We start from the raw sequence: 22555 nt of genomic DNA on the forward strand, positions 1-22555 counted from the left end.
GCCTAGAGACAAGAATTTAAGTCACAGACACTTCCTAGATGTGTAACCCTGGGCAAGTCGCTTAACCCCCCACTGCCTAGCCCTTACTGCCCTTCTGTCTCAATATACAGTATTGATTCAAAGTTGGGAAGTAAGAGTTTAAAAATAAATAAATAAATATACATTATACATATGGATCCTTTTCCTCTCTTTTTTAAATTTAAATTATTTTTTTTTATTTTCGGCTTAAGAGAGCTATCTGGTTCAAGAAGTATGCACAGGGCAGTGCCTTTGGAGACAGTTTCAAATAGAGTTCCAGAGTGAAAACTATTCTGAGTTCTATCAATATTTCAATAGTATGTTTGTCATCCTATGACCCTTCTAACAATTCTAATTTTTCTGTTTTCATCATCTTTGCTAATCTGATAGGTGTGGGATTAAACCTCAGAATTGTATTAATTTGCATTTCTCTAATTATTAGTGATTTGGAGCACTTTTTCATGGTTAATAGTTTGGATTTCTTCCTTTGCAAACTTACTCCTTAATAAATTAGAGAAATTTTGTTCATTGTTGACTAGGTTTATAGCATCCAAGAAATGATCTTACCATCAGAATATGTTAATTGTATATTTACAGGCTATGCCTAACACCTAGCAAAAATGTTTTCCCAAATAGTAAATGCTTACTCAGATGTTCATTAAATTTAATTAAAAGATTATTGGGACCATTGTCCCAATTATAGAATTTCCCATCTTCCAATTATGCGTTTTTTTCATTTTGCCTAATTTTAGAAAGTTTGAAATTCATATTCTATAACTTTTGAGAATCTTGAATTATTCAAATTAGAATGAGTTTTACATTTTGCCTCCTGTATTGCATTCACCCTACTCCCCCCAAATACATTCCAAAGTTAAGCCAGATATGAATAAAGATCTCTTTGACAGAGAAAAAGAGATATGTTGGTATCTAGCTATAAAACATGCCAAATATATTGCAGAAGAATATTTAGGCTAAAATTGAAATCACTTTTAGCTTATGTGGCTTACTCTTAATTCTTAGCTGAAGAACAGGCTCATAAGAGACGACAAATGCAGGAAGCGGAAGCTGTTTACCAGGCTGGGATGAAAATTCTCAATGAAAGCAGTAAAAAGACCCAAAAGAAAGAGTAAGTAGTTTTGCCCTCACCTTCTGAACTAATACATTTCTAATAATGAAAAAAAAGAGCATTCCTGAGATAAATTGTAAGATGTTTAACCCAAGAAATCTTTGGATTTTTACTTACATCACAAAAAAAGCCTTGTATATTAGACAAATTTAAATGATACTGGTTTTTATTGAATTTTATCCTGTAATAAAAAATAAATGACTTCCAAAACATTCCTTACCCTCTTCTTTCACAATATGAGAAAAAAAAATTTCTTTAAAAACAGTTAACACGATCTTCTGCAGGACTTATGGGGAAAATACCAGTTGTGTGGTTTTTCAACACAAAACAGTGGCTACATAACCTTTTTGCACTGAGGAGATGATTAACTAGCCCCTGGAGTTGTCCATGTTTATAATAACTCTGTATTAGATTTAGTAGACTTCTTTTTAAAAGTTCATGCTGCATTTTATTCACTTAAGTCACCATTTAAAGAATCTTTATATTTCAACAGTTCAAAGAGTAACTATGAATTATGTTATTTTAAAATGTTTATATGGGGGCAGCTGGGTAGCTCAGTACATTGAGAACCAGGCCTAGAGACAGGAGGTCCTAGGTTCAAATTTGGCCTCAGACACTTTCTGTCCGTGTGACCCTGGGCAAGTCACTTGACCCCCATTGCCTAACCCTTACCACACTTCTGCCTTGGAACCAATATAGAATATTCATTTTAAGGCAGAAGGTAAGTGTTTTAAATATATACATATTTATCATTAGAAAAACATAGGTACATATATATAGAAGTAAATGAAGAGAAATTTGAATAAATTTTATTTATTCCATAATAATACATTCTCAACATTGACTAAGAACTGGGACCCCCTTTGAAGGTTTTTGAAGACCACTTAATATTATTTGAATGTATTTTCAGAAGTGGAGGAGGGGATTCTTGGACTGCCAACTCCCAAATCCTAGATCATGGCTCTAAGCATTGAAATGTAAACCACATCTCACTATAAAACAAAAAGTCTTTTGTAGTATTGAAAAAACTGGTTTCGTAGCTTTTGAATAACTTCTACTGATTTTAATGAATTAGAAATAATATGTGTTTACAATTTTAAAAAATAACAAAAAACAGATTACTTCTAGGAAGAGCTCTCTACCAGATAGCCATGGGAACGTAGAAAGACTCCATCCAGGCCTGTTTTCCATGGATATTTTTTACTTAGGGTCAGCCTAAGACATTATTAGGGGAAAAAAAAACCAGTTAGCTTCATAGACCATGCTCTCAAATACAAATCACTGAACTTTTGCTTCCTAAATTCACATATGGTTCCTTTACACTGTTTATCCTTGACCTTCGTAATTCAGAGTTAACTTTCCCACAGTGTATCTATCTGTATGAATGTAAGAGCTGAAAAAATAATTGGTCCTTCCCACAATGAGTTCTCTGATTAAGGATTATAGCTAATAATACAGTTGTCTAGGGCCCATTACTATTTCCAGTACCTACTCTCATTTTAGGAGCCTATTAAATAATGTGCCTTTATTTAAAATCAACTGTACTATATCCTGATTTCTACTGTTGCTGTTGCTCCCAATCAGTATAGAATGTTAGGGTTTCTTACCAGGTCAGGATTAAGAACCTACAACTAGAGCTAGAATCTATGATTTCTACCTGAAAACAGTCAAACATTTGTTCATTATTCATTATGTGTCTCATGCTTTTGATTCCATCTAACTTTGGCACAACTTGTTGAGTAGCTTTAAGCAGAAAAATTAAAATATTATCGTTAATATTTTTACCACATGCTACTTCACTGAATTTCTGTAATAAAAGTCTTCTGTTTAACTATGAACTTTGAAACAACATTTTTGAATTATAATTAAATTCAACCAGAATATCTAGTGAATGGGGGAAATTGGGGGTGATGGATGGGAGGGGAGCAGGACTACAGCAAAAATTATTCATATTCAATTTTCATAACAGTATCATCTTAATAGAATTAAAAGCAATAGTATTCTGAGATGTCAGGGAGGCCCATACTGTGCATCTTAATTTTTTTTTTATGTTTTTATAAAAGATATTAACTCTTACTATTGATCTTTTAAGGGCATATCGGTATCTTCAAAAAGCAGCAGATATGAACCATACCAAGGCCATGGAAAAAGTGTCTTATGCTTTTCTGTTTGGAGATTACCTAAAGCAGGATGTCCTTGCAGCAAAAGAACTATTTGAGAAATTAACTGAAGAGGGTTCTCCTAAGGGACAAACAGTAAGAATGCTTTTGGGGGACCCTCTGGATACATATATATTCCCCAGTTATTTAGAAGTTTATTTTTTCACCCCATCTTCACACCTCTGTAAGTAAGATCCAAAGACAAAATATCTCTTCAGTAAACGTTCCCATTATTTATGTTTTGATTGTTCAGTCTTTCTGCTTTTTAACATTAGTATTATAGTCAGTTAAAACAGTTTACTGCATTGATATTGCTGAGGCTTATTTAAGTTTGCAGAGAGGAAGGTAACATGAGTCCATCACCATATCTTTAATTTCAAAGCACCTAGAGATATTGCTGAATCATAAAATCTTTTGAGGTTAAACCGATAAATCAAGTAAATACTATCACTCAGTAAGTCTTATGAGGATAAAGTTAATATTAGCACTCCTGAGAGCTTAATTACTCGAACCATCTCCTATGTATTCTGGATTTTGATATGTAGTCATTTTAAATGTTAATAATTTTGAAAGCTATATATTTCTGTGCATATGCAAATTTTAAATTACTTTGTGTACATGTGTGTGCACTTTACCCAGTTGCACTGGTTTGACCTTTGCTTTCTTTCTATAATGTTATCTCAAATTCAAATCAAAAGTGAAGTACAATTCATTTATCAGCTTATTTATCCTTAGGCTGGGGCACTGGGGAACGAAACCCCTCCTTTTTGGCCAGTTTAGATCTCAGATCTCAGGCTGAGAACAAGAGAAGCCTTTTACATAATCCTAAAATGAGTAAACAGAATATTTTTTTCTTTATTATTTATAGGCCTTGGAGTGATTTCCAGAGCTCTTCAATTCCATAACACACCTAGTAGTTCATCTCTGGAATTAGTAGCCCCTTGTACAACTCTTATATTATAAAAACTTAAGTCTACTTTTGAATATCTTTTGCAGAGAAAGAAGTCTTATTTGTATCATATGTTTGTTTTCAGGCTCTTGGCTTTCTTTATGCCTCTGGACTTAGTGTCAACTCTAGTCAGGCAAAGGTAATACTCAGAGAGCTTTATTTTGCTTTCATTTAAACTTGATAAAAATGTATCCGTATTCATTTAAGCCTTTTTTGTTCTCCTTTAGGCTCTGGTTTATTATACTTTTGGAGCTCTTGGGGGTAATCTCATTGCTCACATGATTTTGGTAAGCAAGTCCTAATTTGGGGTAAATATTCATGTCACTAAAGTGAAACTTAGTAAGATTTTACAGCAGTGGAGAAAAGTTGTTATGTATGTAAGAGCTATGGCTATTTTTATTTTCAGTGTAACTTTCAGTGTTAAATTTGGTTGCATTTAATATTTTGACCAAATTCCATCAAATGCTATTTTGTATTTGTGTGATAGACTGTACCCTTAGAGGGATAATGATTGGAACAGTTCACAAGTTTTATCTTTAATATAATTAATTAATAACAATAATAATTACAATTATAAAAGTTAATATCTATAGAGTACTATAAATGCTTCACATGTTATCTCATTTGATTCTCAAAACTACGTAGGAGATAGGCACTATTATTATCCTCATTTTACAAGTGAGGATAATGAAATTGTCAGTATCATACAGCTATTAAGTATTTGAGGCAAGAATTCAAACTCTGGTCTTTCTGATTCCCAAGGTCATCATTCTCTCCACTATGCCATATGACTCCTTCAAAAAGACATAACTGAGTCACACAACTAGTGAAGCTATTAATTAACAATTTATCTCATCTAATGGACTTATCTAATTCTTTAACCTTCTTTACCTCCCTGCAGCTTTTAATACAATTGACCATACCCATATTTCACTAGTTTTGAAGTCAGAGTATCTAGGTTGAATCCCATCTTGCTACTTACTACTTTTAAGATAAGAATATATATTCATTTATATCATTTATAAAATGAGGGGTGTGGACTAACTCAATCTCTAAAATTTCTTCCAGCTTAAAATCTATGATCCTGTGATTCCCTCCTCCTATATACTTTTTCCTTATATTTTCTTAACACTGTTTTCACCATGGCATGGTTAAAGCATGTCTATAGTCCCAATATCTGAGACAATTTATGCTGGTAGATAGGTTGAGTTTGAGAATTCTGAGCTCTAGTAGGACCAAAGCCCTACAGTTTGATTGTCTAGGCTTAAGTAAGAGTTAGATAATATGTTAATAGTACAAATTAAACTTAAAAGTTTGTTCTGCCCCACCCTCCCCCTGCCAACCCTGGACAAGAGCTGGTTGTTAAAAACTTTACCAGAATAGTCCTGTTCTATTTTGGCTGTTCAGAGGCTTTTTTAAAAACTTCCTTCCAGGTGCAGCTGGGTGGCTCAGTGGATTTAGAGATGGGAGGTCCTAGGCTCAAATCTGCCCTCAGACACTTCCCAGCTGTGTGACCCTGGGAAAGTCACTTGACCCCCATTACCTAGCCCTTATTCTTCTGCCTTGGAGCCAATACACAGTTTTGACTCTTAAGACAGAAAGTAAGGGTTTAAAAAAAAAAACTTCCTTAAGTAACTGAAATTGTTTAATAAGTTGCTTTTTGATTAGTGAGGAATTGATATGCTTGGATGAAACAAAAAAATGTGGTTTTATTATGATTTGATTACTGGTTTTGTAAATAGTGCTATTAAAAAACTATCCTTGTTTTATATAATAATTGAGCATAAGTACTTTCCTGTTTCCTTTTCAGGGTTACCGGTACTGGGCTGGGATTGGAGTCCTTCAGAGCTGTGAATCTGCACTCACTCACTATCGTCTTGTGGCCAATCACGGTATCTTGCTTCTATCCTTTATTAATTTGAGAATTTATTAATAAAATCCAAATCTGGATAGTTAATAAGAAGAGCTAAAACCTAAAATTTAAGGTGTCCAAAGCACTTTACCTCTATATTTTGAAAGCTTTACACATAATTGTATTGTAGCCTCCAATAGAATAATTTCTGGCCTGTCATAAAATCTCAGAATTGAAATGGCCTCAAAGGCCATCTAGCCCAACTCTTATTTGAATAAGAATCCTTTCTACAAAATCCTTGACAAGGCAATCATCTGTCCTCTTCAAAAATTCTAGTAAGCAAAGACTAGCTAACTGCTAAAGCAGGAAAACATTCATCCTTTTAAGGAAGTTCTTTCTTATATTAAACCAAAATCTTCCTTTCTGCAACTTCCAACCAATGTTCCTAATGGTGCCTTCTGAAGCCAAACAGAGAAAGCCTAATTCAGTCCATTTTCTACAAGACAGCCTTTCACATACTTAAGACATTTATCATGTTCTTTCCCCTATGGTCCCAAGTTTTCTCTTCAGGCCAATCATTACCTTCCATAGATGCTCTCTAGCTTACCCTTGTGCTTTCTAAAACATGATATCAGAATTGAACACAATATTCCCACTGTAATCTGTCTAGAACATAGTATAGTTGGACTGCCTTCTCCCTGGGCCTAGTAACTATGTCTCTGTTAATGTAGCCTTCAGGAGCTCAGTAGTTTTTCTAGCTGTCATGTCACTGTTTATTCAATGAGCTTGCAGTCCACTAAAACAGCCTGATATGACGCAGACTCTAGTTAAACTTTTTTCCATTTTATACTTGTAAATTTGGATCATTGAATACATGTTCTTCTAATCTTGTCCAAAAAAATAATGGACGGGGCAGCTAAGTGGCTCAATGAATAGAGTTGTGAGGCCCTGCATTCGAATTTTACCTCACTTCCTAGCTATGTGATCTTGGGTAAGTCACTTAACCCTAGTTGCTTAGCTTCTAAAGAAGAGTAATCAAATCATTTTTTGCATTTGTATTCCCAGCACCTACCATACTATCTGGCACTTAGTAGGCATTTAATAAATGCTTATTAATTTATCTAGTCCAGCTTCTTTTTCTCCTCACTACCTACTCCCCCAGGCTGGAAGTGACCACTCATGGGCTAGATCCCAGTACTGGCTCTCAATCCAATGAACCACCTAGCTGTACCCAGCATCTAGTATTGACTAAAAGAACCTGTCATTTGAGATTGCATAGTTTTTTCTGAGTAGGGGGTATTCTGTAAGCATTATTGGTCTCATATTTTAATCTCCTGAAGTGATAAACTTTGTCTTTCATTTGGATTACTTGGGATACAAATCAATGCTATTGAGATTTTTAGATTAATGTTTTATAACAATTAAACAAAAAAGGAAGCTTCCATACCAGTCATAATTTTTTTTCCAGTAAATCTTTAGTCTGTTCTGCTTTGTAAATGCCAAATATCTCTGATGTATATCTTGGCATGGAAGCTTACATTTGTTCCATTTTTCCAAATTGGGCCAGTTTATGCCTCAGGCAACATATATGGTCTTTCAAGGTTCCAGGGTGCTCACCATGATAGTGAGATCTCACAGGGTTTTGGATACTTTACTATAGGCATTATATACCGTGGCTGGACCAGTACTTCCTCTTCTTAATGCTCACTACCTCTTCATATATTCTGGAATTGACTTGTCAGGAACCAAAGCTTAGTTTCAACTGCCACTCTCTTTCCCACCTCATTTTTTAAAAGTGAGATGACATCTGCTCTTCTCAAGATCACTGACAAGTGACTCAGAAATTGCATTTGCCAATTCTTTAAGTAAATACTTTGTTTATACCAGGCAGCTTAAATTCAAGGACATTTAGTTCTGCTTTTATTGCCTCTTTTCATGGAAACTTAGTTTATTATACAGATGACTTACATTTTTCCTCTTTTGGGTTCTGCTTTTTAGATTCTTTAGTGTGGAGGAAAGAAAGGAGCAGAAGTCCTTGATCTCTTAACATAACTTATTGTTTGCTTGCCTATTAACCATGATATTCAAAAATTCCTTTAGTGGTGAATAAGTCTAAACATTTGCTAATTTGTATTGTCAGTATTTCTTCCCGGGACTTCATGTTTTCTTGTGATATATTAATGCTTTGTAACCCTTTGTTTTCAGTTGCCAGTGATATCTCACTGACTGGAGGCACAGTAGTGCAAAGAATTCGTCTGCCTGATGAAGTAGAGAATCCAGGAATGGCCAGTGGAATGTTAGAAGAAGATTTGATTCAATACTACCAGTTCCTAGCTGAAAAGGGTGATGTACAAGCACAGGTACATTTATCCCTCAGGGAGGTGGGGTGAAGCGAGGGGATATTAAAATTTTATATTTTAACCAGTTAGATTTGAGTCATGAATCCAAAAATTAGCCTTGGGGAAAAAAGTTATCTTCCATTGGCCATTTTCTGAAAAGGGAGATCACAAAGATGATAGATAATAAAATGCTTCAAAGTTCAGAATTTAGCAATGACAGAATAGTATCCAGTATTTTTTTTAAACCCTTACCATCCTCCTTAGAATCAATACTATGTATTGTTTCCAAGGCAGAAGAGTGGTAAGGACTAGGCAACTTGGTCATATAACTAGGAAGTGTCTGAAGCCAGATTCTAACCTAGAACCTCTGTCTCTAGGCCTGGCTCTCAATCCACTGAGCTACCCAGCTGCCCCCAGCATCCAGTATTGTCTAAAAGAATCTGTCATTTGAGATTGTGTAATTTTTTGAGTAGGGGACATTCTGTAAGCATTATTGATATAATATTTCAAGCTCCTGAAGTGATAAACTTTGTCTTTAATTTGGATTATATGGGATACAAAATTAATGCTATTGAGATTCTTAGATTTATATATAAGAGAATTAAACAAAAAAGGAAGCTTCCATACCAGTCATAATTTTCTTCCAGTAAATCTTTAGTCTGTTCTCCTTTGTAAATTCCAAATATCTCTGATGTATCTAAATTAGGAGAAATGTATTTGATTTTGAGACTGACAAAATTTAATTTTGTGTATAAAATTTCAGTAATTTTAAATTTGATTTCTAGCTCCCAAAACACAGAACCACTATAATCCATTAATCATTTTATCTGTGAATTGTTCCATCACATTCTAGACTAAGGCAAGCTAATAACACTTCTTTTAAAGAGTTATGAAAGTCTAAATCTTTGTATATTTGCCTATAATAAAACCTTTTTTTTTTTTACTATTTCTTTGTTGGTCTAATTTTGTGCTCTGATAATACAACAGCAATACTGTCTGATGATATATATGAGCATCAAATTTAAGGTCTCCCAAGAGAGTATTGTACCCAGTAATAGCATTATTGTAACAGTGATCAACTGTGAAAGACTTAACTACTACAATCAATATAGTGATCCAAGATGATTGAAAAGAATTTATGATGAAGAATACTATCCACCTCCAGAAAGAAAACTATTGAGCTTTGATTGCAGACTGAAGTACTTTTTTATTTTCTTTTTTCTTATTTTTTTTTTTTTGCAATATAGCTAATATGAAAATATGTTTTGCAAGACTTCATCTGTATAATGAGTACCATATGGCTTGCCTTCTCAGTGATTTGGGGAGGGGCAAAGGAGGGAAAGTTTAGAATTCAAAACTTTAAAATATTTTTTTAAAAGATTTAGGTTTTACAAATATTTTACATCTGTTTTCTTATTTAATCTTCCCAACAACCCTAGGTTGTATAAAAATAAGTCTTCTTATACCCATTTTACATTCATCTGAATTTTAGAGAGCCTAAATGTTTACAAAATGAATAAATATCAGAGGATATTTGAACCCACATCTCTACTGACACCAAATCTAGTCCCCAAAGTTCTTCAGTTAACCAATCAGGTTTACTTGTGATTTTTCTTAAATTTCAGGTTGGTCTGGGGCAGCTACATTTGCATGGAGGGAGAGGAGTAGAGCAAAACCACCAGGTAACTTGCTTTTATTGCACTTTATGTTTTAGCTAGACCTCTGAATGAATAAAGTATGGATGAGAAGGCTGCAAAAAGAGAGTCCAAAGAATTATTTAGATGTATGTTTTTTAATACTATATATGTATATAAAAGTATCATATTTCTTGCCTTTTAATGGATGGTGAAGAGAGGGAGAGCATGTGCTACTTAAAATATATTGTTTTAAAAATTGTTTAGATGAATCTATGGTTTCACAAAATCTAGGAATTCTAAGGAATGTCAAAAGCTATCCAGTAGGTTATATGACCTAAAATTTCCTCTGCAGCATTGCTGTTAGATAACCATCCACTGTCAGTTTAAAGAACTCCAGTAAGGGCAAAAGCACCTTTTCCTGCATAAATTCCTTCTACTTTTTGACAGATTTCATTGTGAGGAAGTTTTTTTGTTTGTTTGTTTTATTACATTGAGGCAAACGCTGCCTCTTTCCAAGTTCCACTCATTGCTCTTAGATCTGTCTCCTTGAGCCAGGCAGACCAATTTTTAGACCTTTTCACATAATAGCCCATTAATTATTGCTGTTATACTTGGCTTATTGGAAAAATACCAGATCTGAAATCTGAGGATCTTGCTCTTCCAGTTATTACCTTTGTGACTATGGGCAGTTCTCTCCAGATCTGAGTTTCCTCCTCCATAAGATGAAAGAGCTGGATAAGATGACTTCCTAAAGTCCCTTGTAGTTCAAAATGTAATTGTCTTATGTTCTGTTTTAAGTCTTCCCTTTGCTGAAAATCCCTACTTGCTTTAACCAATTCTAGTATGATATGGTATTTATTCCTCTTACCATTCTAATTGCCAGTGGACATGCCCAAGGTTGTCCTTGTCATTCCTCACATTTAACACCCTCAGCTAAACAACAGAAGTGGTCAGAACAGGATTGAATATAAGGCTCTCTGTACAGCTGAGATATCATTAGATTTTCTTTGTCATATTTCATGTCATTTATATCCTATCAGTAGCTTAGTAAAAATTGGTGCATCATTCTTGTCCATCAGAATACTTTTGAATCTTAATTATATCATCTACTGTGCTAGCTATTGCTTTCACCTTAATATCATTTGCAAATTTGACAGGCATATCGTCTATGTCTTCATCCAAAGTATTCAGATCTCTGGAGCTCTTTGCTAGGGACCACCTTCTAGGTTGACATTGACCCCTCAGTTATTGGCCCTTGGGAGCTAAATTTTTCATCCAAACTGCAATATCATCCAGTCCCAGCTCATATCTCTCCATATTGACCATAGTGATATAGCCTGAGAGACTGTCACATGCTTTGCTGAAATTAAGTTTACTGTGTCTACAGCATTCCCCTTACCTACCATCTTTTGTTTAAATAAGGTCAACAAAGTGCAACCTCAGAACTTCTTAGCGCCAATACTACTTATTTCTTCTTCCTCTTTTACTGAATAACTTCTTACCTCTTGATGCTTATTAGATCTAGATATTCACAGATTCATACAATTTGAGAGTTGAAAGGGATCACCAGAGCCAGCAAGTACCATCCACACACAAAAAGAATGATAGAAAACATGTCTGACAAGTTAGTCAATCTAGCCACTGCTTGGAGATCCCCAAGGAGGCAGAACACAACCTCTTGTGGTCAACATTACTTGAATATCCAAAAATATGTCAGAAATAACCCAGTTCTCCCTCTCTGGAACAAAAGCTTCAACCAGAGAAATTATTTAGATTCAAGTGTTAGTGGTTCTTCTTTCCTATTAGCACTTCATCTTCTTCCATCTTAAAACTTTGGAAAAAAGATAACATTTCCTTCTTCAGGCCTGTTTTTCTTTATTTCCTCTCTGAAACTCTTCTATTATTTCAAGGAACATTTTAGTGTCTGTGACAATTTGGATAATAGGGATGTTCTCCAGTTCTTTATCCCTCTTTGATCTAGGATTAAGACCCAGCTTATACTTTTTTATGTATATATTGCCCAAGTTATTTGGTAATAGCAGAAATACAAACACTGAGCATAATCTGCAGAATTCCTTTATCCTTCCTTGAAGCTTGAGCTCCCTGTAAATTTTTTGTCTTCTTTTTGGTATCTCTCTTGACTAACCTCTGTTACCTTCCATTTAGTCTGTCTCTTTCAATGCTATGGCTCATGTAAAGGAAGCTTCTGATGGAGATTTAATTTTTTTTAGGTAGGCTTCTGCCTTCTTTTAAAGTAGGATAAGTTAGCCTGCTCAGCTGCCTTTCATTAACAATTAGCACATCAGTGGTCTGTCCTAATGCAAATGAAAGCTGTAACCAGAAGCTCATCCATAAGAAGAAAATATGATTAGCTAAAGAAACCATTTCACCTTGCCTCTCCTTGCTGCTGATTTTCAGATAGTTCCCAGTTCTTCCTTAATCACCTGGTTCTCTCATCTGTTTTTATACATTTATTACATTTCACTTTCCCATTATTTCTCTTCTTGTGCTGTTCTTGCCCATGCCTTTCCATAAAAGTTTCTTTTAGACTTCTTTATCTGATTATTTTAATATCTTCAGAGTACCAGTGCAGCATCCAAGGTCTCCTTCTATTATCCTTCACTTTAACTGTATGTGACTAGCTCATCTTCTCTTTTGAAATTTATCCCTTATTAAGTCACTGCTGCTGCCAGTATTACTTAATATTACTCAAAACACAGATTAAAATTAATACCAATATCTAATTAGACATTGAGGAAGCCAAAGAATAAAAATACAAAGACATCCCTGCAGTCAAAGCTTAACCATATAGGGTAATAAATTTAGTTCCTCATGCTAAGTATTCAGGCTTACATTGTTCACAGTATTGTAGACATGGATATTTTTAGGTAAGTGACAAGAGATGTGTATCTTGGGATTCTTATTAGAAAATAGTTTCCAGAGTAAAAAAGAGTAAAAAGGAAACAAATCAGGTGGGGAGGAAAAGCTACATTAGTCAACAATGTTTTTTATCTGATTAATTAAAGATTTCTAATTTATAAAGAATTAAAATATACAATTTCACTTTTCTGTTATTAATATAGTATTGATGGTATTTTACCATGCTTTTGGTGTTGTTATTTGGAATGCTGATTATCATTGTACTAAAGAGTTATGAGAGGGGCAGCTTCATTGCTCAGTAAATAAAAGCCAGGCCTAGAAATGGGAAGTCTTGGGTTCAGATTTGACCTCAGAACCTTCTTGGCTATGTGATCCTGGGTATTTCATATAGCCAGCATATTAATTGTATGTAGATTTAAGAATCTTTACAACAAAAAGAATTTTTTACTTTTTTAGGTTTTTAAGTAAATCTCAATCTTACACAGGTATATATGTATATATGTACATAGCACATGCACATGGAAACACACATGCAAAAGTTTGCCTAGTCTTAGCTAAAGTTAAAACAAATTGAATAAATAGTAGGTTTCTTTCTTAATCTGTGGTTCTTATCCTGATAATGTATCCAAAGAAATATTCATAGGTAGTAAGCTTAGGTGACATGGCAAATTTCTCTGCATTTGTAACAACTTTTACTGACATATTCTTGTTAAGACTTTGACAAAATAGCTTCTGGATTAAACAGATTGCCATTTTGTAATCTTATTGGATAAATTGTTTTATATTTCTTTCAAACCACTACAATATATTTCGATTTATAAGAAAGTTATTTTCATTGAAAGATTTCAAAAATATAAAAAGAACTAAACATTTCTTAAAATTATTTCCCCATAGAGAGCTTTTGACTACTTCAATTTAGCAGCCAATGCTGGCAATTCACATGCCATGGCCTTCTTGGGAAAGGTACTGTACATCTTTAGAATATCTTAAGCCGTAAAAATATGTCCTTGTGTATTTAGCTGATATGTTGTCTTTTGCGTTGCCAAAAATAAATTTAAAATTAAACCTTCCTTAAAAGGTCATTATATTGTGTTCTAAGTAGAAAGAATCATTGAGATTTTCTTAAACCTGTTAAACTAAAATGTACACAATTCCTTTCGGGGGTTTATTCCCCTTTTAAATCAACTATTAAGATTCTCCCCCCTCCCCTCCCAGTTTCCATTTTAACAGATACACACAACCTTTTTAATGTAGTAAAATTTTCCATTTTATCTTAGATCTGAAAGGTAATTTTTTTTCCACATTTCACTAATGCTTTTATATTATGACCATTTATATACAGGTCTTGGGCTCATTTGGAACATATCTTTGTATAAGATATGAGGGATTGGTCTAAATCTAATTTCTTCCACAACACTGTCCAATTTTCCCTACAGTTGTTAGATAATGAATCTCTCCTGGTATCTGTAGTGTTTGTATTTATTATTATGTATGTATTATTAGGGTATTGGAGAGCTTTGCTTTCATGTAATCAGTCTGCACCACTGATTATGAAAAATTTGACTTCTTGAAATTTTTTACATTTCTTGTTAATAAGCTGAAACTTTTGTATTTATTGTAACCATCCTTCCAATAATGAGAAACAGTAATTAGTATTTGCCACAAATTTCCTGGCATGATAGCCATCACCCAGTTCTTAAACTACAGTTATTTTGGGGGGGGTTTCCCTGTAGCAGGAAAAAATATGTTTTAGTGACTTACTGGCATGATCCTAAGACCCTATTACAACATGTTAACTATTGATACTATGTTAACAATTTACTAAAAATGAATTATTAGCATAATTCATAAAAGCAGGTTTACATAGGACATTTCAAAGGCTATTGTACATAGGAAAATAAAACATGTACAAGATGGCCAAAAGCAATTTGGTCTTAATAATTTTAAATTACAGTGTTTCCATCCACTACAATCAAATTTTCCTGGCTGTCATACAAGGTTAATGAGAACTTTTCTATTATCCCTTTGAATCTTGCCATTGTTAGGTTGTGAGATATTTCATTTTCATTGTGTTATTTTCATTTTCTCTTATATAAGGTGACTTGATTCAAGTGAGAATAGTATTTGATTATTCTCTGTATTGATTTTACTTTATGGCCTATGTCACACAGGCACTCCTGACAATCTATTGTTTAGGATATTTTGGATTAATTTGTATGTTATGTTGCCCTAAGTTAGAGGTCCCTGGAAAAGAGATTCCTTTTATAGTAGGGATTAAAAAATGACTTGCCCTGGGAAACTTCTGGAAACAGAATTGTATATGCTTTGTTAGAGACTAGTTCATTTAAAGGAGATATAAAATATATATATGAATGTTAAAATATTTGGGCTTTTGATATTTCATTTACTTAATGCTCCTTTACATTTTTTTAAGGGAAGTAAGTTTTGATGACAATATTCTTAAAAATCTTGTAAGGAAAATGGAAATGCTAAATTAGAAATAAGAGGTTTTGATGAGACATTATTGCTCTTACCTAAACTGGTGTTTGTTTCCCAGATGTATTCAGAAGGAAGTGATATTGTACCACAGAGTAATGAGACAGCTCTACATTACTTTAAGAAAGCTGCTGATATGGTAAGACAATCAGGATCAAGTGTGTGACAAAATTTACCAACTACAGGGATTTACTTCCAGTTTTTTTTTTTTTTATGTGAGTTACTTGAATTGGTAAGGGAAAATGTTCAAAATAAATTTTTTTAAAGGAATTCTTTTGAGAGAACAGGATAACACCTTGAAATTTGGATATTGAATTCCTCTTTTTTTTTTCCATTGAGAGATTTTACCTATCAAGGAAGTATTTTGCTTTAATCTTGGAATGGAAAGACACCTTACTTTGTACTCTATTTCTAACACTTAAGGTAGTTGGAGCAGCTGTAGTATAGTGTATAAAGCACCGGACCTGGAGTCAGAAGGCTCTGGGTTTAAATATAACCTCAGATACTTCTTTGCTTTGTGACCGTGGGCAAGTTACTTAAATTAACCCTGATTGCCTAGCCCTTAAGACTTGAAAACTGAAATATTTAACCCATAAACTATATTTGGAACCCTGAAAATCATAAATTGTGTTGACATTACCTTAAGCTTTCTTTTTAAATAAAATGACTTTAAACAAAGAGAGTATGAGAAGTCCAATATATCCACAAATATCCAGGATGTTCCCAAGAGATTCACTTCTTTCCTTGCAGGACAATTGCTGGAAAATGGTGCATGCAAGGTCTTACAAAGTAATGCTTCCAAAATACTTTTCTTTGGCACTTTAGATGTACTTTTGGCTCCTTCCCTTTTTGTTTGGGATAATGCAAGTCTAATGGTATCATTCCACAGTTGATAAAATCCATAAACTTCCTGTTATCCTCAAGAACAAATAAAAACTCATTTGTTTGGAATTTAAATCCCTTCACAATCTAGCCCTAACCTGTTATTCCAGACCTATTACTCTTCTTCATACATTCTGCCAAACTCCCCGTATTATTGTTGCTTATACATAACACTCACTGTCTCATTCTTATGCCTAGAATGCAATTCCTCATCACTTCCACCTCTTATAGTAATTGTGACAAGGAAATCACTTTAAAAGACTGATATATATTAATTTAAGGTCACCAAGGAATTCAGCTATGTAATTCCTAAATGAAAACTCAAGTCAGCAGTCAATCTTTTATGGAGTTTAATTACAACAGGAGGAAGAAAGGAATTAGAGATAGAGAGAAAAGGGAGAGAAGGGAATAGGGCTTAAATACCCCTTCTGTTTAGGCTGGGCCAAAAGGCCCAAGCCCTTAGATAGCTGGGGCAAAGAAAAGAGATCAGTTCCTATTACTCACGTGACCAAAATGGAGAAACAGTCTCAGAGGCCCCCACCTTCAGCTTCCTTCAGAGCAAGCTTCTCAGAGCACACTCTAACCACTCAGACAAACTCCTCAACCACCACCCTGAGTCTTCAGACAGCTCTATCTTTAAGGAAACCATCCAAGTTCCCTCCCCTCAGTTCTCACATCTACCAATCACTGTCCATCAATTTCCCTGTGCCAATGGAGGCTCTAGCTTAACCCAGGACCGCCCAGAGGTCTCTGGCTTTGCACATGTCTGTTGAAGGTCATATTTTCAAATAATTAAATCTTTGATCCTTTGCTACAGCCCTTCCTAAATCCTGTTAACCTGAGTAGGGTAGAGATTGGAATAATGAAATTTTGATCTATGCTGCAGCCCTTCCTCAATCCTGTTAGGACTGAGTAGGGTGGAGATTGATTCCAAGTATCTCCATTGTATCAATTCTAAAATCAATCATGACTCAAAGAAATTCCTGTTCTATGCTTAAGCATAGGTCAAAGTCCTTTCCATTGTTCAGCAAAAGGTTTCTGTCCTAAAGTAGTCTTAAGAAGGGAGGAGGAGGAAACTCTCATGCCAATGGGGTTCACATTCCAATAGACAAGACCCACTATCAATAGGAAATTTTTCAAGTATGAAATTTCCAACATTTTATAAGTCTAAGAAATTTTGAGGTTTACAATCCCCCCTGATGATCATTGGGAGACTAGTCTCCCCATTGATCATTTAACATAATCATTTTGTAGTTCTAATTTTACTTCTAACTAAAGATATACACAATATTCAATTTTCTAAGAGAAATTAGAATAGTGAGAGAGGAAATAGAAAAGAAAAGAAAGCAAAACCAATGTTTTGCCAGGCGCATTGACAGAAAGCCAAATTAGGGGCAGTCCCTTTTGGCATAAATGTATACAGTTACAATAAATGTTCAATCAAAAGTTCAGTCCAATCAATCAATCACATCCAAAGTTCATTCTTGATCTTCTTGATGAAGTGTAGGTTTTTGGCATCTTTCTGCAACAGTTCATTCTCTGGATATAAACATTTCAAGCTTCTTTCTTGAAGATCTTTTCTCAAATCAAATCAATCAAAATTTTTGAATTTTTTTTTATAAAAGTAAAATATTAAACAAAATTCTTGGATTTTTATAAAAATACAATCTCAAACAAAAAAATTCAAAAATTCTTAGATTTTAAATTAAAATACAATCCCCCCTGAAGTAAGTATTAAAAAAATATCAAGTTTAGCTCAGAATGCAATGTTCAGTTATGGGGGTGTATGTGTCAATTATCAAAAGAATAGAAAAATAATCAAAAACATAAGAAAAATTCAAAATAGACCTTGTATAGGTCCAGTTTAAAGTAATTTCTATCCTACAAGTATGTAGGACAGAATGCAGTAATATTTCACTTAGCCATTTGTAGCCAAGACTACAGGAAGTTGCCATAATATAAGAAGAAAAGAATTAGAATTCTATTTTGATGGGGAAATGTCATTCCCTTGTCTGATTTTTTTCCTCAGGGATATAGGGAGCCAGCATGATAGTCAAGCTTTGTACTTGTTTGAGTACTTTGAAAAGAGTGTAGATACAAGGAAGTCCTACGACTTAAACATAAGTTAAGCGTCGCAACCTCGAGTCTCACTTTAATATTTCTTGTGTGCTCTATTGGCACTATTCAGGTTTAGTCTGTGCTCCTTGTTTTTATCCCTTTTCCTGGAATCAGACACAAACATTATCACAGTCCTATAATATTTTATCAATAAATGGCAGGTTCCCATAGTTTAAAGCTTTTAGGCATATATTGATATTATAGCAAGAGTATATATATTAACTTGTATTACTGCAGGGAAAAATAATATTAATATTAATTATGTGTACCTTCAGTACAAAAAATGAGAAAAAAAAATCAAATATTCTGATCAAAAAATAAAAGAAAAGAAATAAGAAAAAATAAGAAAAAAATCAGTAATTCAATATATTCTTGAAAAAAAAACAGCATCCATTTGTCTATGGATTATTATCTCCAATTCATATGATAAGATAGAGTCACAATTCATATGATATGATAGAGTCAATCAGTCTCAGCAGAAGATGCTTTCTTCACATGTGAGCAGTGAATCCAAGAGTCTCTTTCTCCAATCTTTATAGATGTTGGAGTAGTTAATAATATTTGGAATGGTCCTTCCCATGAAGGTTGAGTTGCTCCAGTTCGCTTGAAATTCTTGATATAAACTTTATCTCCTGGGTTCAGGTCATGCAGAGAAAAGTCTAATGGTCCAGCTTGTACTGCAGCTCCGGATTCATGAAGTTCACGTAATTTGTGCTGTAACTCCTGTATATAGGAAGCAATAGTAATATCTCCCCCTATGTATGTAGACTCCATTTGACATTTTTAGCTCTTCACAGTGAAATCCGTGGGTAGATTTAAGGGGCTCCATGAATTTCCATGTGAAAAAAAGGTATCTTTATTTTTACTTACTGTTGACTACCTTTGTAACCCCTATGTCTTATTAAACATCAAAAAAACATTATTCTGAGAAAGGAATTCATAAGTTTTACTTGACTGCCAAAGGGCTCCATGACCAAAAAGAAAAAAAGATTAAGAATTCAATCTTTCCTGATCCTTCTCCAACTGCTGGTATTCTCCTTCCCTAATTCTTTTATGTGTATACATACAAATATATACATCTCTATATTTGTAATTTTAGAACCTTGCACATAATAGGTGTTTAATAAATATTTGTTGATTGACTGATTAAGCTCCCTAATCCCTAAAGTCTCTATAAGCTTAAGCACCACCTTTTTCATACTCATTTATTCCATTTCATACTCAATTACCTTTTTTTTTTTGCATTAATTTTGACATATACACACGTAGTTTATATTACATATCCATTTACTCTTTAAGAGTAGGGACTGTTTCATTTTTGCCTTTATGTTCTTAGCCCTTAGCAGAGTGCCTGGCACCTAGGAAACACTTAATAAATGCTTTTTAACTGATCATTACTTGCTTTTTGTCCTTTGGAGCTCAAAGCAATGATAGACTTTCCTGCTCACCTTTTTCTAGTTTGTTTCCTAACTTCTGGTAGCAACTTTGCCCTAGCAAAATCACTGAAGTGTTATTGCTATTTTAATCACCTCAGGAATGCTAAGGAAAAAACATATATGTATATTTCTACATCTTCCCTAACAGAAAAAAAATTGAATTGAAAACTACTGTTTTTATATGGGGCTACAACAGTCTCATTTTGTAGAAAACAGTAGCAATTTCAGTTTGGTCATAAAAGTAACATGAACAGGTAACATAATATCTATCAGAAAAGCAACTAAAAAGTTATTTTGTTTCTTTACAAAAAAATTGTTGAAAATTTCCTGTTGTCCTGAATTCAATATTGTTAGTCCTTGAAAAGAAAATATTTTATAGTTGAATTTGAGCATTTAATAATGTACAGTAGGGCAGGGGATATGTTCCAAGACCTACTACAGATAACTGAAACTGTGGATATAAGTGAATACCTGCTGACTCCATATATATATGTGCTCTTTCTCCTTACTGCCTCTTCTTTTGGTGTTCCATATCCTCCCATTCCTCCCTCTCCCCTCAAAAAAAGGTGACATTTACAGTGGAAAAAAGTGAAAATAAAATCAGAAGTTATATTTTACCCCAACAAACTACTGTCACCTCCTACAATGCTGAAACCAGAAATAACCAAATTATAGATAAAAGAACCCTACTGTATATACATATATTATTTCATTTGCAGTCCTTTAATATCTAATTTACAGGTTACATTCTGTTACAAATGGATTGTATTTTATATTTTTTTAACTATCCTTTGACTTGATCTCTCACAGGGCAACCCTGTTGGACAGAGTGGACTTGGAATGGCTTACTTGTATGGGAGAGGAGTTCCAGTGGTAAGCAGTCATTCTAACATTTCTCTCAATTAAAAGAGCTACTTAAAAAGTTGACTAGTTATTCTTTAGATCTTGCCTAGTTTTCCTGAGGGAAGAAAACGTAATCAGCCAAAGGTGAGCCTTTTAGTATCACTCAGGAATTATTTGTTTAATTGTTTTTTTTCTTACCCTTCTCTTGTTTTTATAATAATCTTCCTCTCTTATACTTCCCCCCATAGTAATTAACTATATTTTGAGGGGGTATTGTATTATTATTTTGTATACATTCGCATATATTTCAGAGAGAGGCTATGATCATGGATTTATAGCTGAAAGGAACCATAGAGTCTGCATAGTCTAACCCCTAATTTTACAGGTGAGAAACTGGGCCTCAGAGACATTAAATGGTTTTCCAATGGTCACATAGTAATAAGTACCACAGTCCAGATTTGAACCTAGAACCTCTGATTCCAAATCTAGTACTCCTTCCACTATTTCATGTTACCTCTTTAAGGATACCTAGGATCATAATATTTCCTGTGAGATTAAAATTTCCTTTTCCTAAATACTATTTTTCATTTTAAAAATATAGGTAAAAACATAATTTCAAGAAATTTCATTTCAAAGAAAAGTTCTACCTAACTATTTACATATCCCAGGGAATGTACCAAAATAACTGTCCTCTAATATTTTTGTAACAAGAGTTTGTACAAGATCTCTTTCTGGCATCTACCTATGAAACAATTACTCTCTATAACAATATATTATATTTATCTGAATCTATGATGGTATAGACATACTATTCGTTGACAATAAAAAGGCATTAATCTTCCCAGAATATCTCTGTAGATATAGCGCATCCTGCATCAGATCTTCATTTGTTCCCATTTCCTTAGATAGAGGCTTACTCCTTAATCTGCGATTCGTGGCCTTCCAAAATCTAGATCTTATTTTTCTCTCTCGAGACAACATTCTCCGAGAACTATATTCCAGTTAAGTGTCTTATTTGTTGTACCCTAAATAGTCAGTCTTTGTCAGATACTCACTGTGTATGACAGCTCTATGCTAAATGATGTGGAATATACAAATTATAAGATACTATCATTCCAATTTTTAAAAATTGCTCCATGAGTACAGGATGTAGAATACATGAATAGACATAGTTAATAACATTCTGTAATGGGGTAGAAGGTGGGAGATGGGAGCTGGGAGAGGGTAGAGAACAGCCTATGGTACTAACATAAATTATCAAATCAGGAATTGAAGCTACTGTCAACTGAGTAAATAGAAGACACTAAGCACTATGATAAAATATTATGAATTGAGACATCCCAAATGAAAACCCAGAAGAGGGTAGCTCCACAATAAGTACAAAGAGACCCTCGGAATAAAAGACCTAACTTAAAAAAGATTGCCAAAGTTACTTAGAAGAAACAAATCAAGAGACAAACAATTAACTCAAAGTTAAAAGAGAAAAAATAGCGTGAAATAGCAGGTAGAAAGCCTTACAAAAGTATCAATCTCTAAAAATTGGAATAGACCAAACAGAACTTGATGACTTCATGAAACAAGAAGAGATCTTAGAACAAAATTGAAAAACTAAAAACACACACACACACACATATATATATATATATGGTGTCTATTTGAAATATCTGAGTTATCAAATAGAGGGAAAAAATAATAATTTAAGGATCATCAGATTCACAGAAAATCACTACCTAGAAGAAGTCTATGGCATATTTTAAGAAATCACAAATGAAAACTGTCCATATTTATTAGAATCTGTGAGCAAAGGGAAACTAAAAGGT

The 22555-nt window shown here is 33.8% G+C and overlaps 1 protein-coding gene across 2 annotated transcripts in view; it reads left to right on the forward strand.

The window, feature by feature from the left end:
* The window catches only part of SEL1L (SEL1L adaptor subunit of ERAD E3 ubiquitin ligase), a 75546-nt gene that overhangs the window by 28693 nt on the left and 24298 nt on the right, over positions 1-22555 (forward strand). For both annotated transcript variants that reach the window (XM_007472690.2, XM_007472689.3), the window contains exons 5-14: positions 1039-1144; positions 3237-3399; positions 4338-4391; positions 4480-4539; positions 6063-6144; positions 8310-8464; positions 10069-10125; positions 13855-13923; positions 15518-15595; positions 20703-20765. In XM_007472690.2, the coding sequence (XP_007472752.2) occupies positions 1039-1144; positions 3237-3399; positions 4338-4391; positions 4480-4539; positions 6063-6144; positions 8310-8464; positions 10069-10125; positions 13855-13923; positions 15518-15595; positions 20703-20765 (887 nt within the window). The remainder of the gene's footprint in view (positions 1-1038; positions 1145-3236; positions 3400-4337; positions 4392-4479; positions 4540-6062; positions 6145-8309; positions 8465-10068; positions 10126-13854; positions 13924-15517; positions 15596-20702; positions 20766-22555) is intronic.

The sequence above is a fragment of the Monodelphis domestica genome, chromosome 1, assembly GCF_027887165.1.
Source record: "Monodelphis domestica isolate mMonDom1 chromosome 1, mMonDom1.pri, whole genome shotgun sequence".
Taxonomy (NCBI): Eukaryota; Metazoa; Chordata; class Mammalia; order Didelphimorphia; family Didelphidae; genus Monodelphis; species Monodelphis domestica.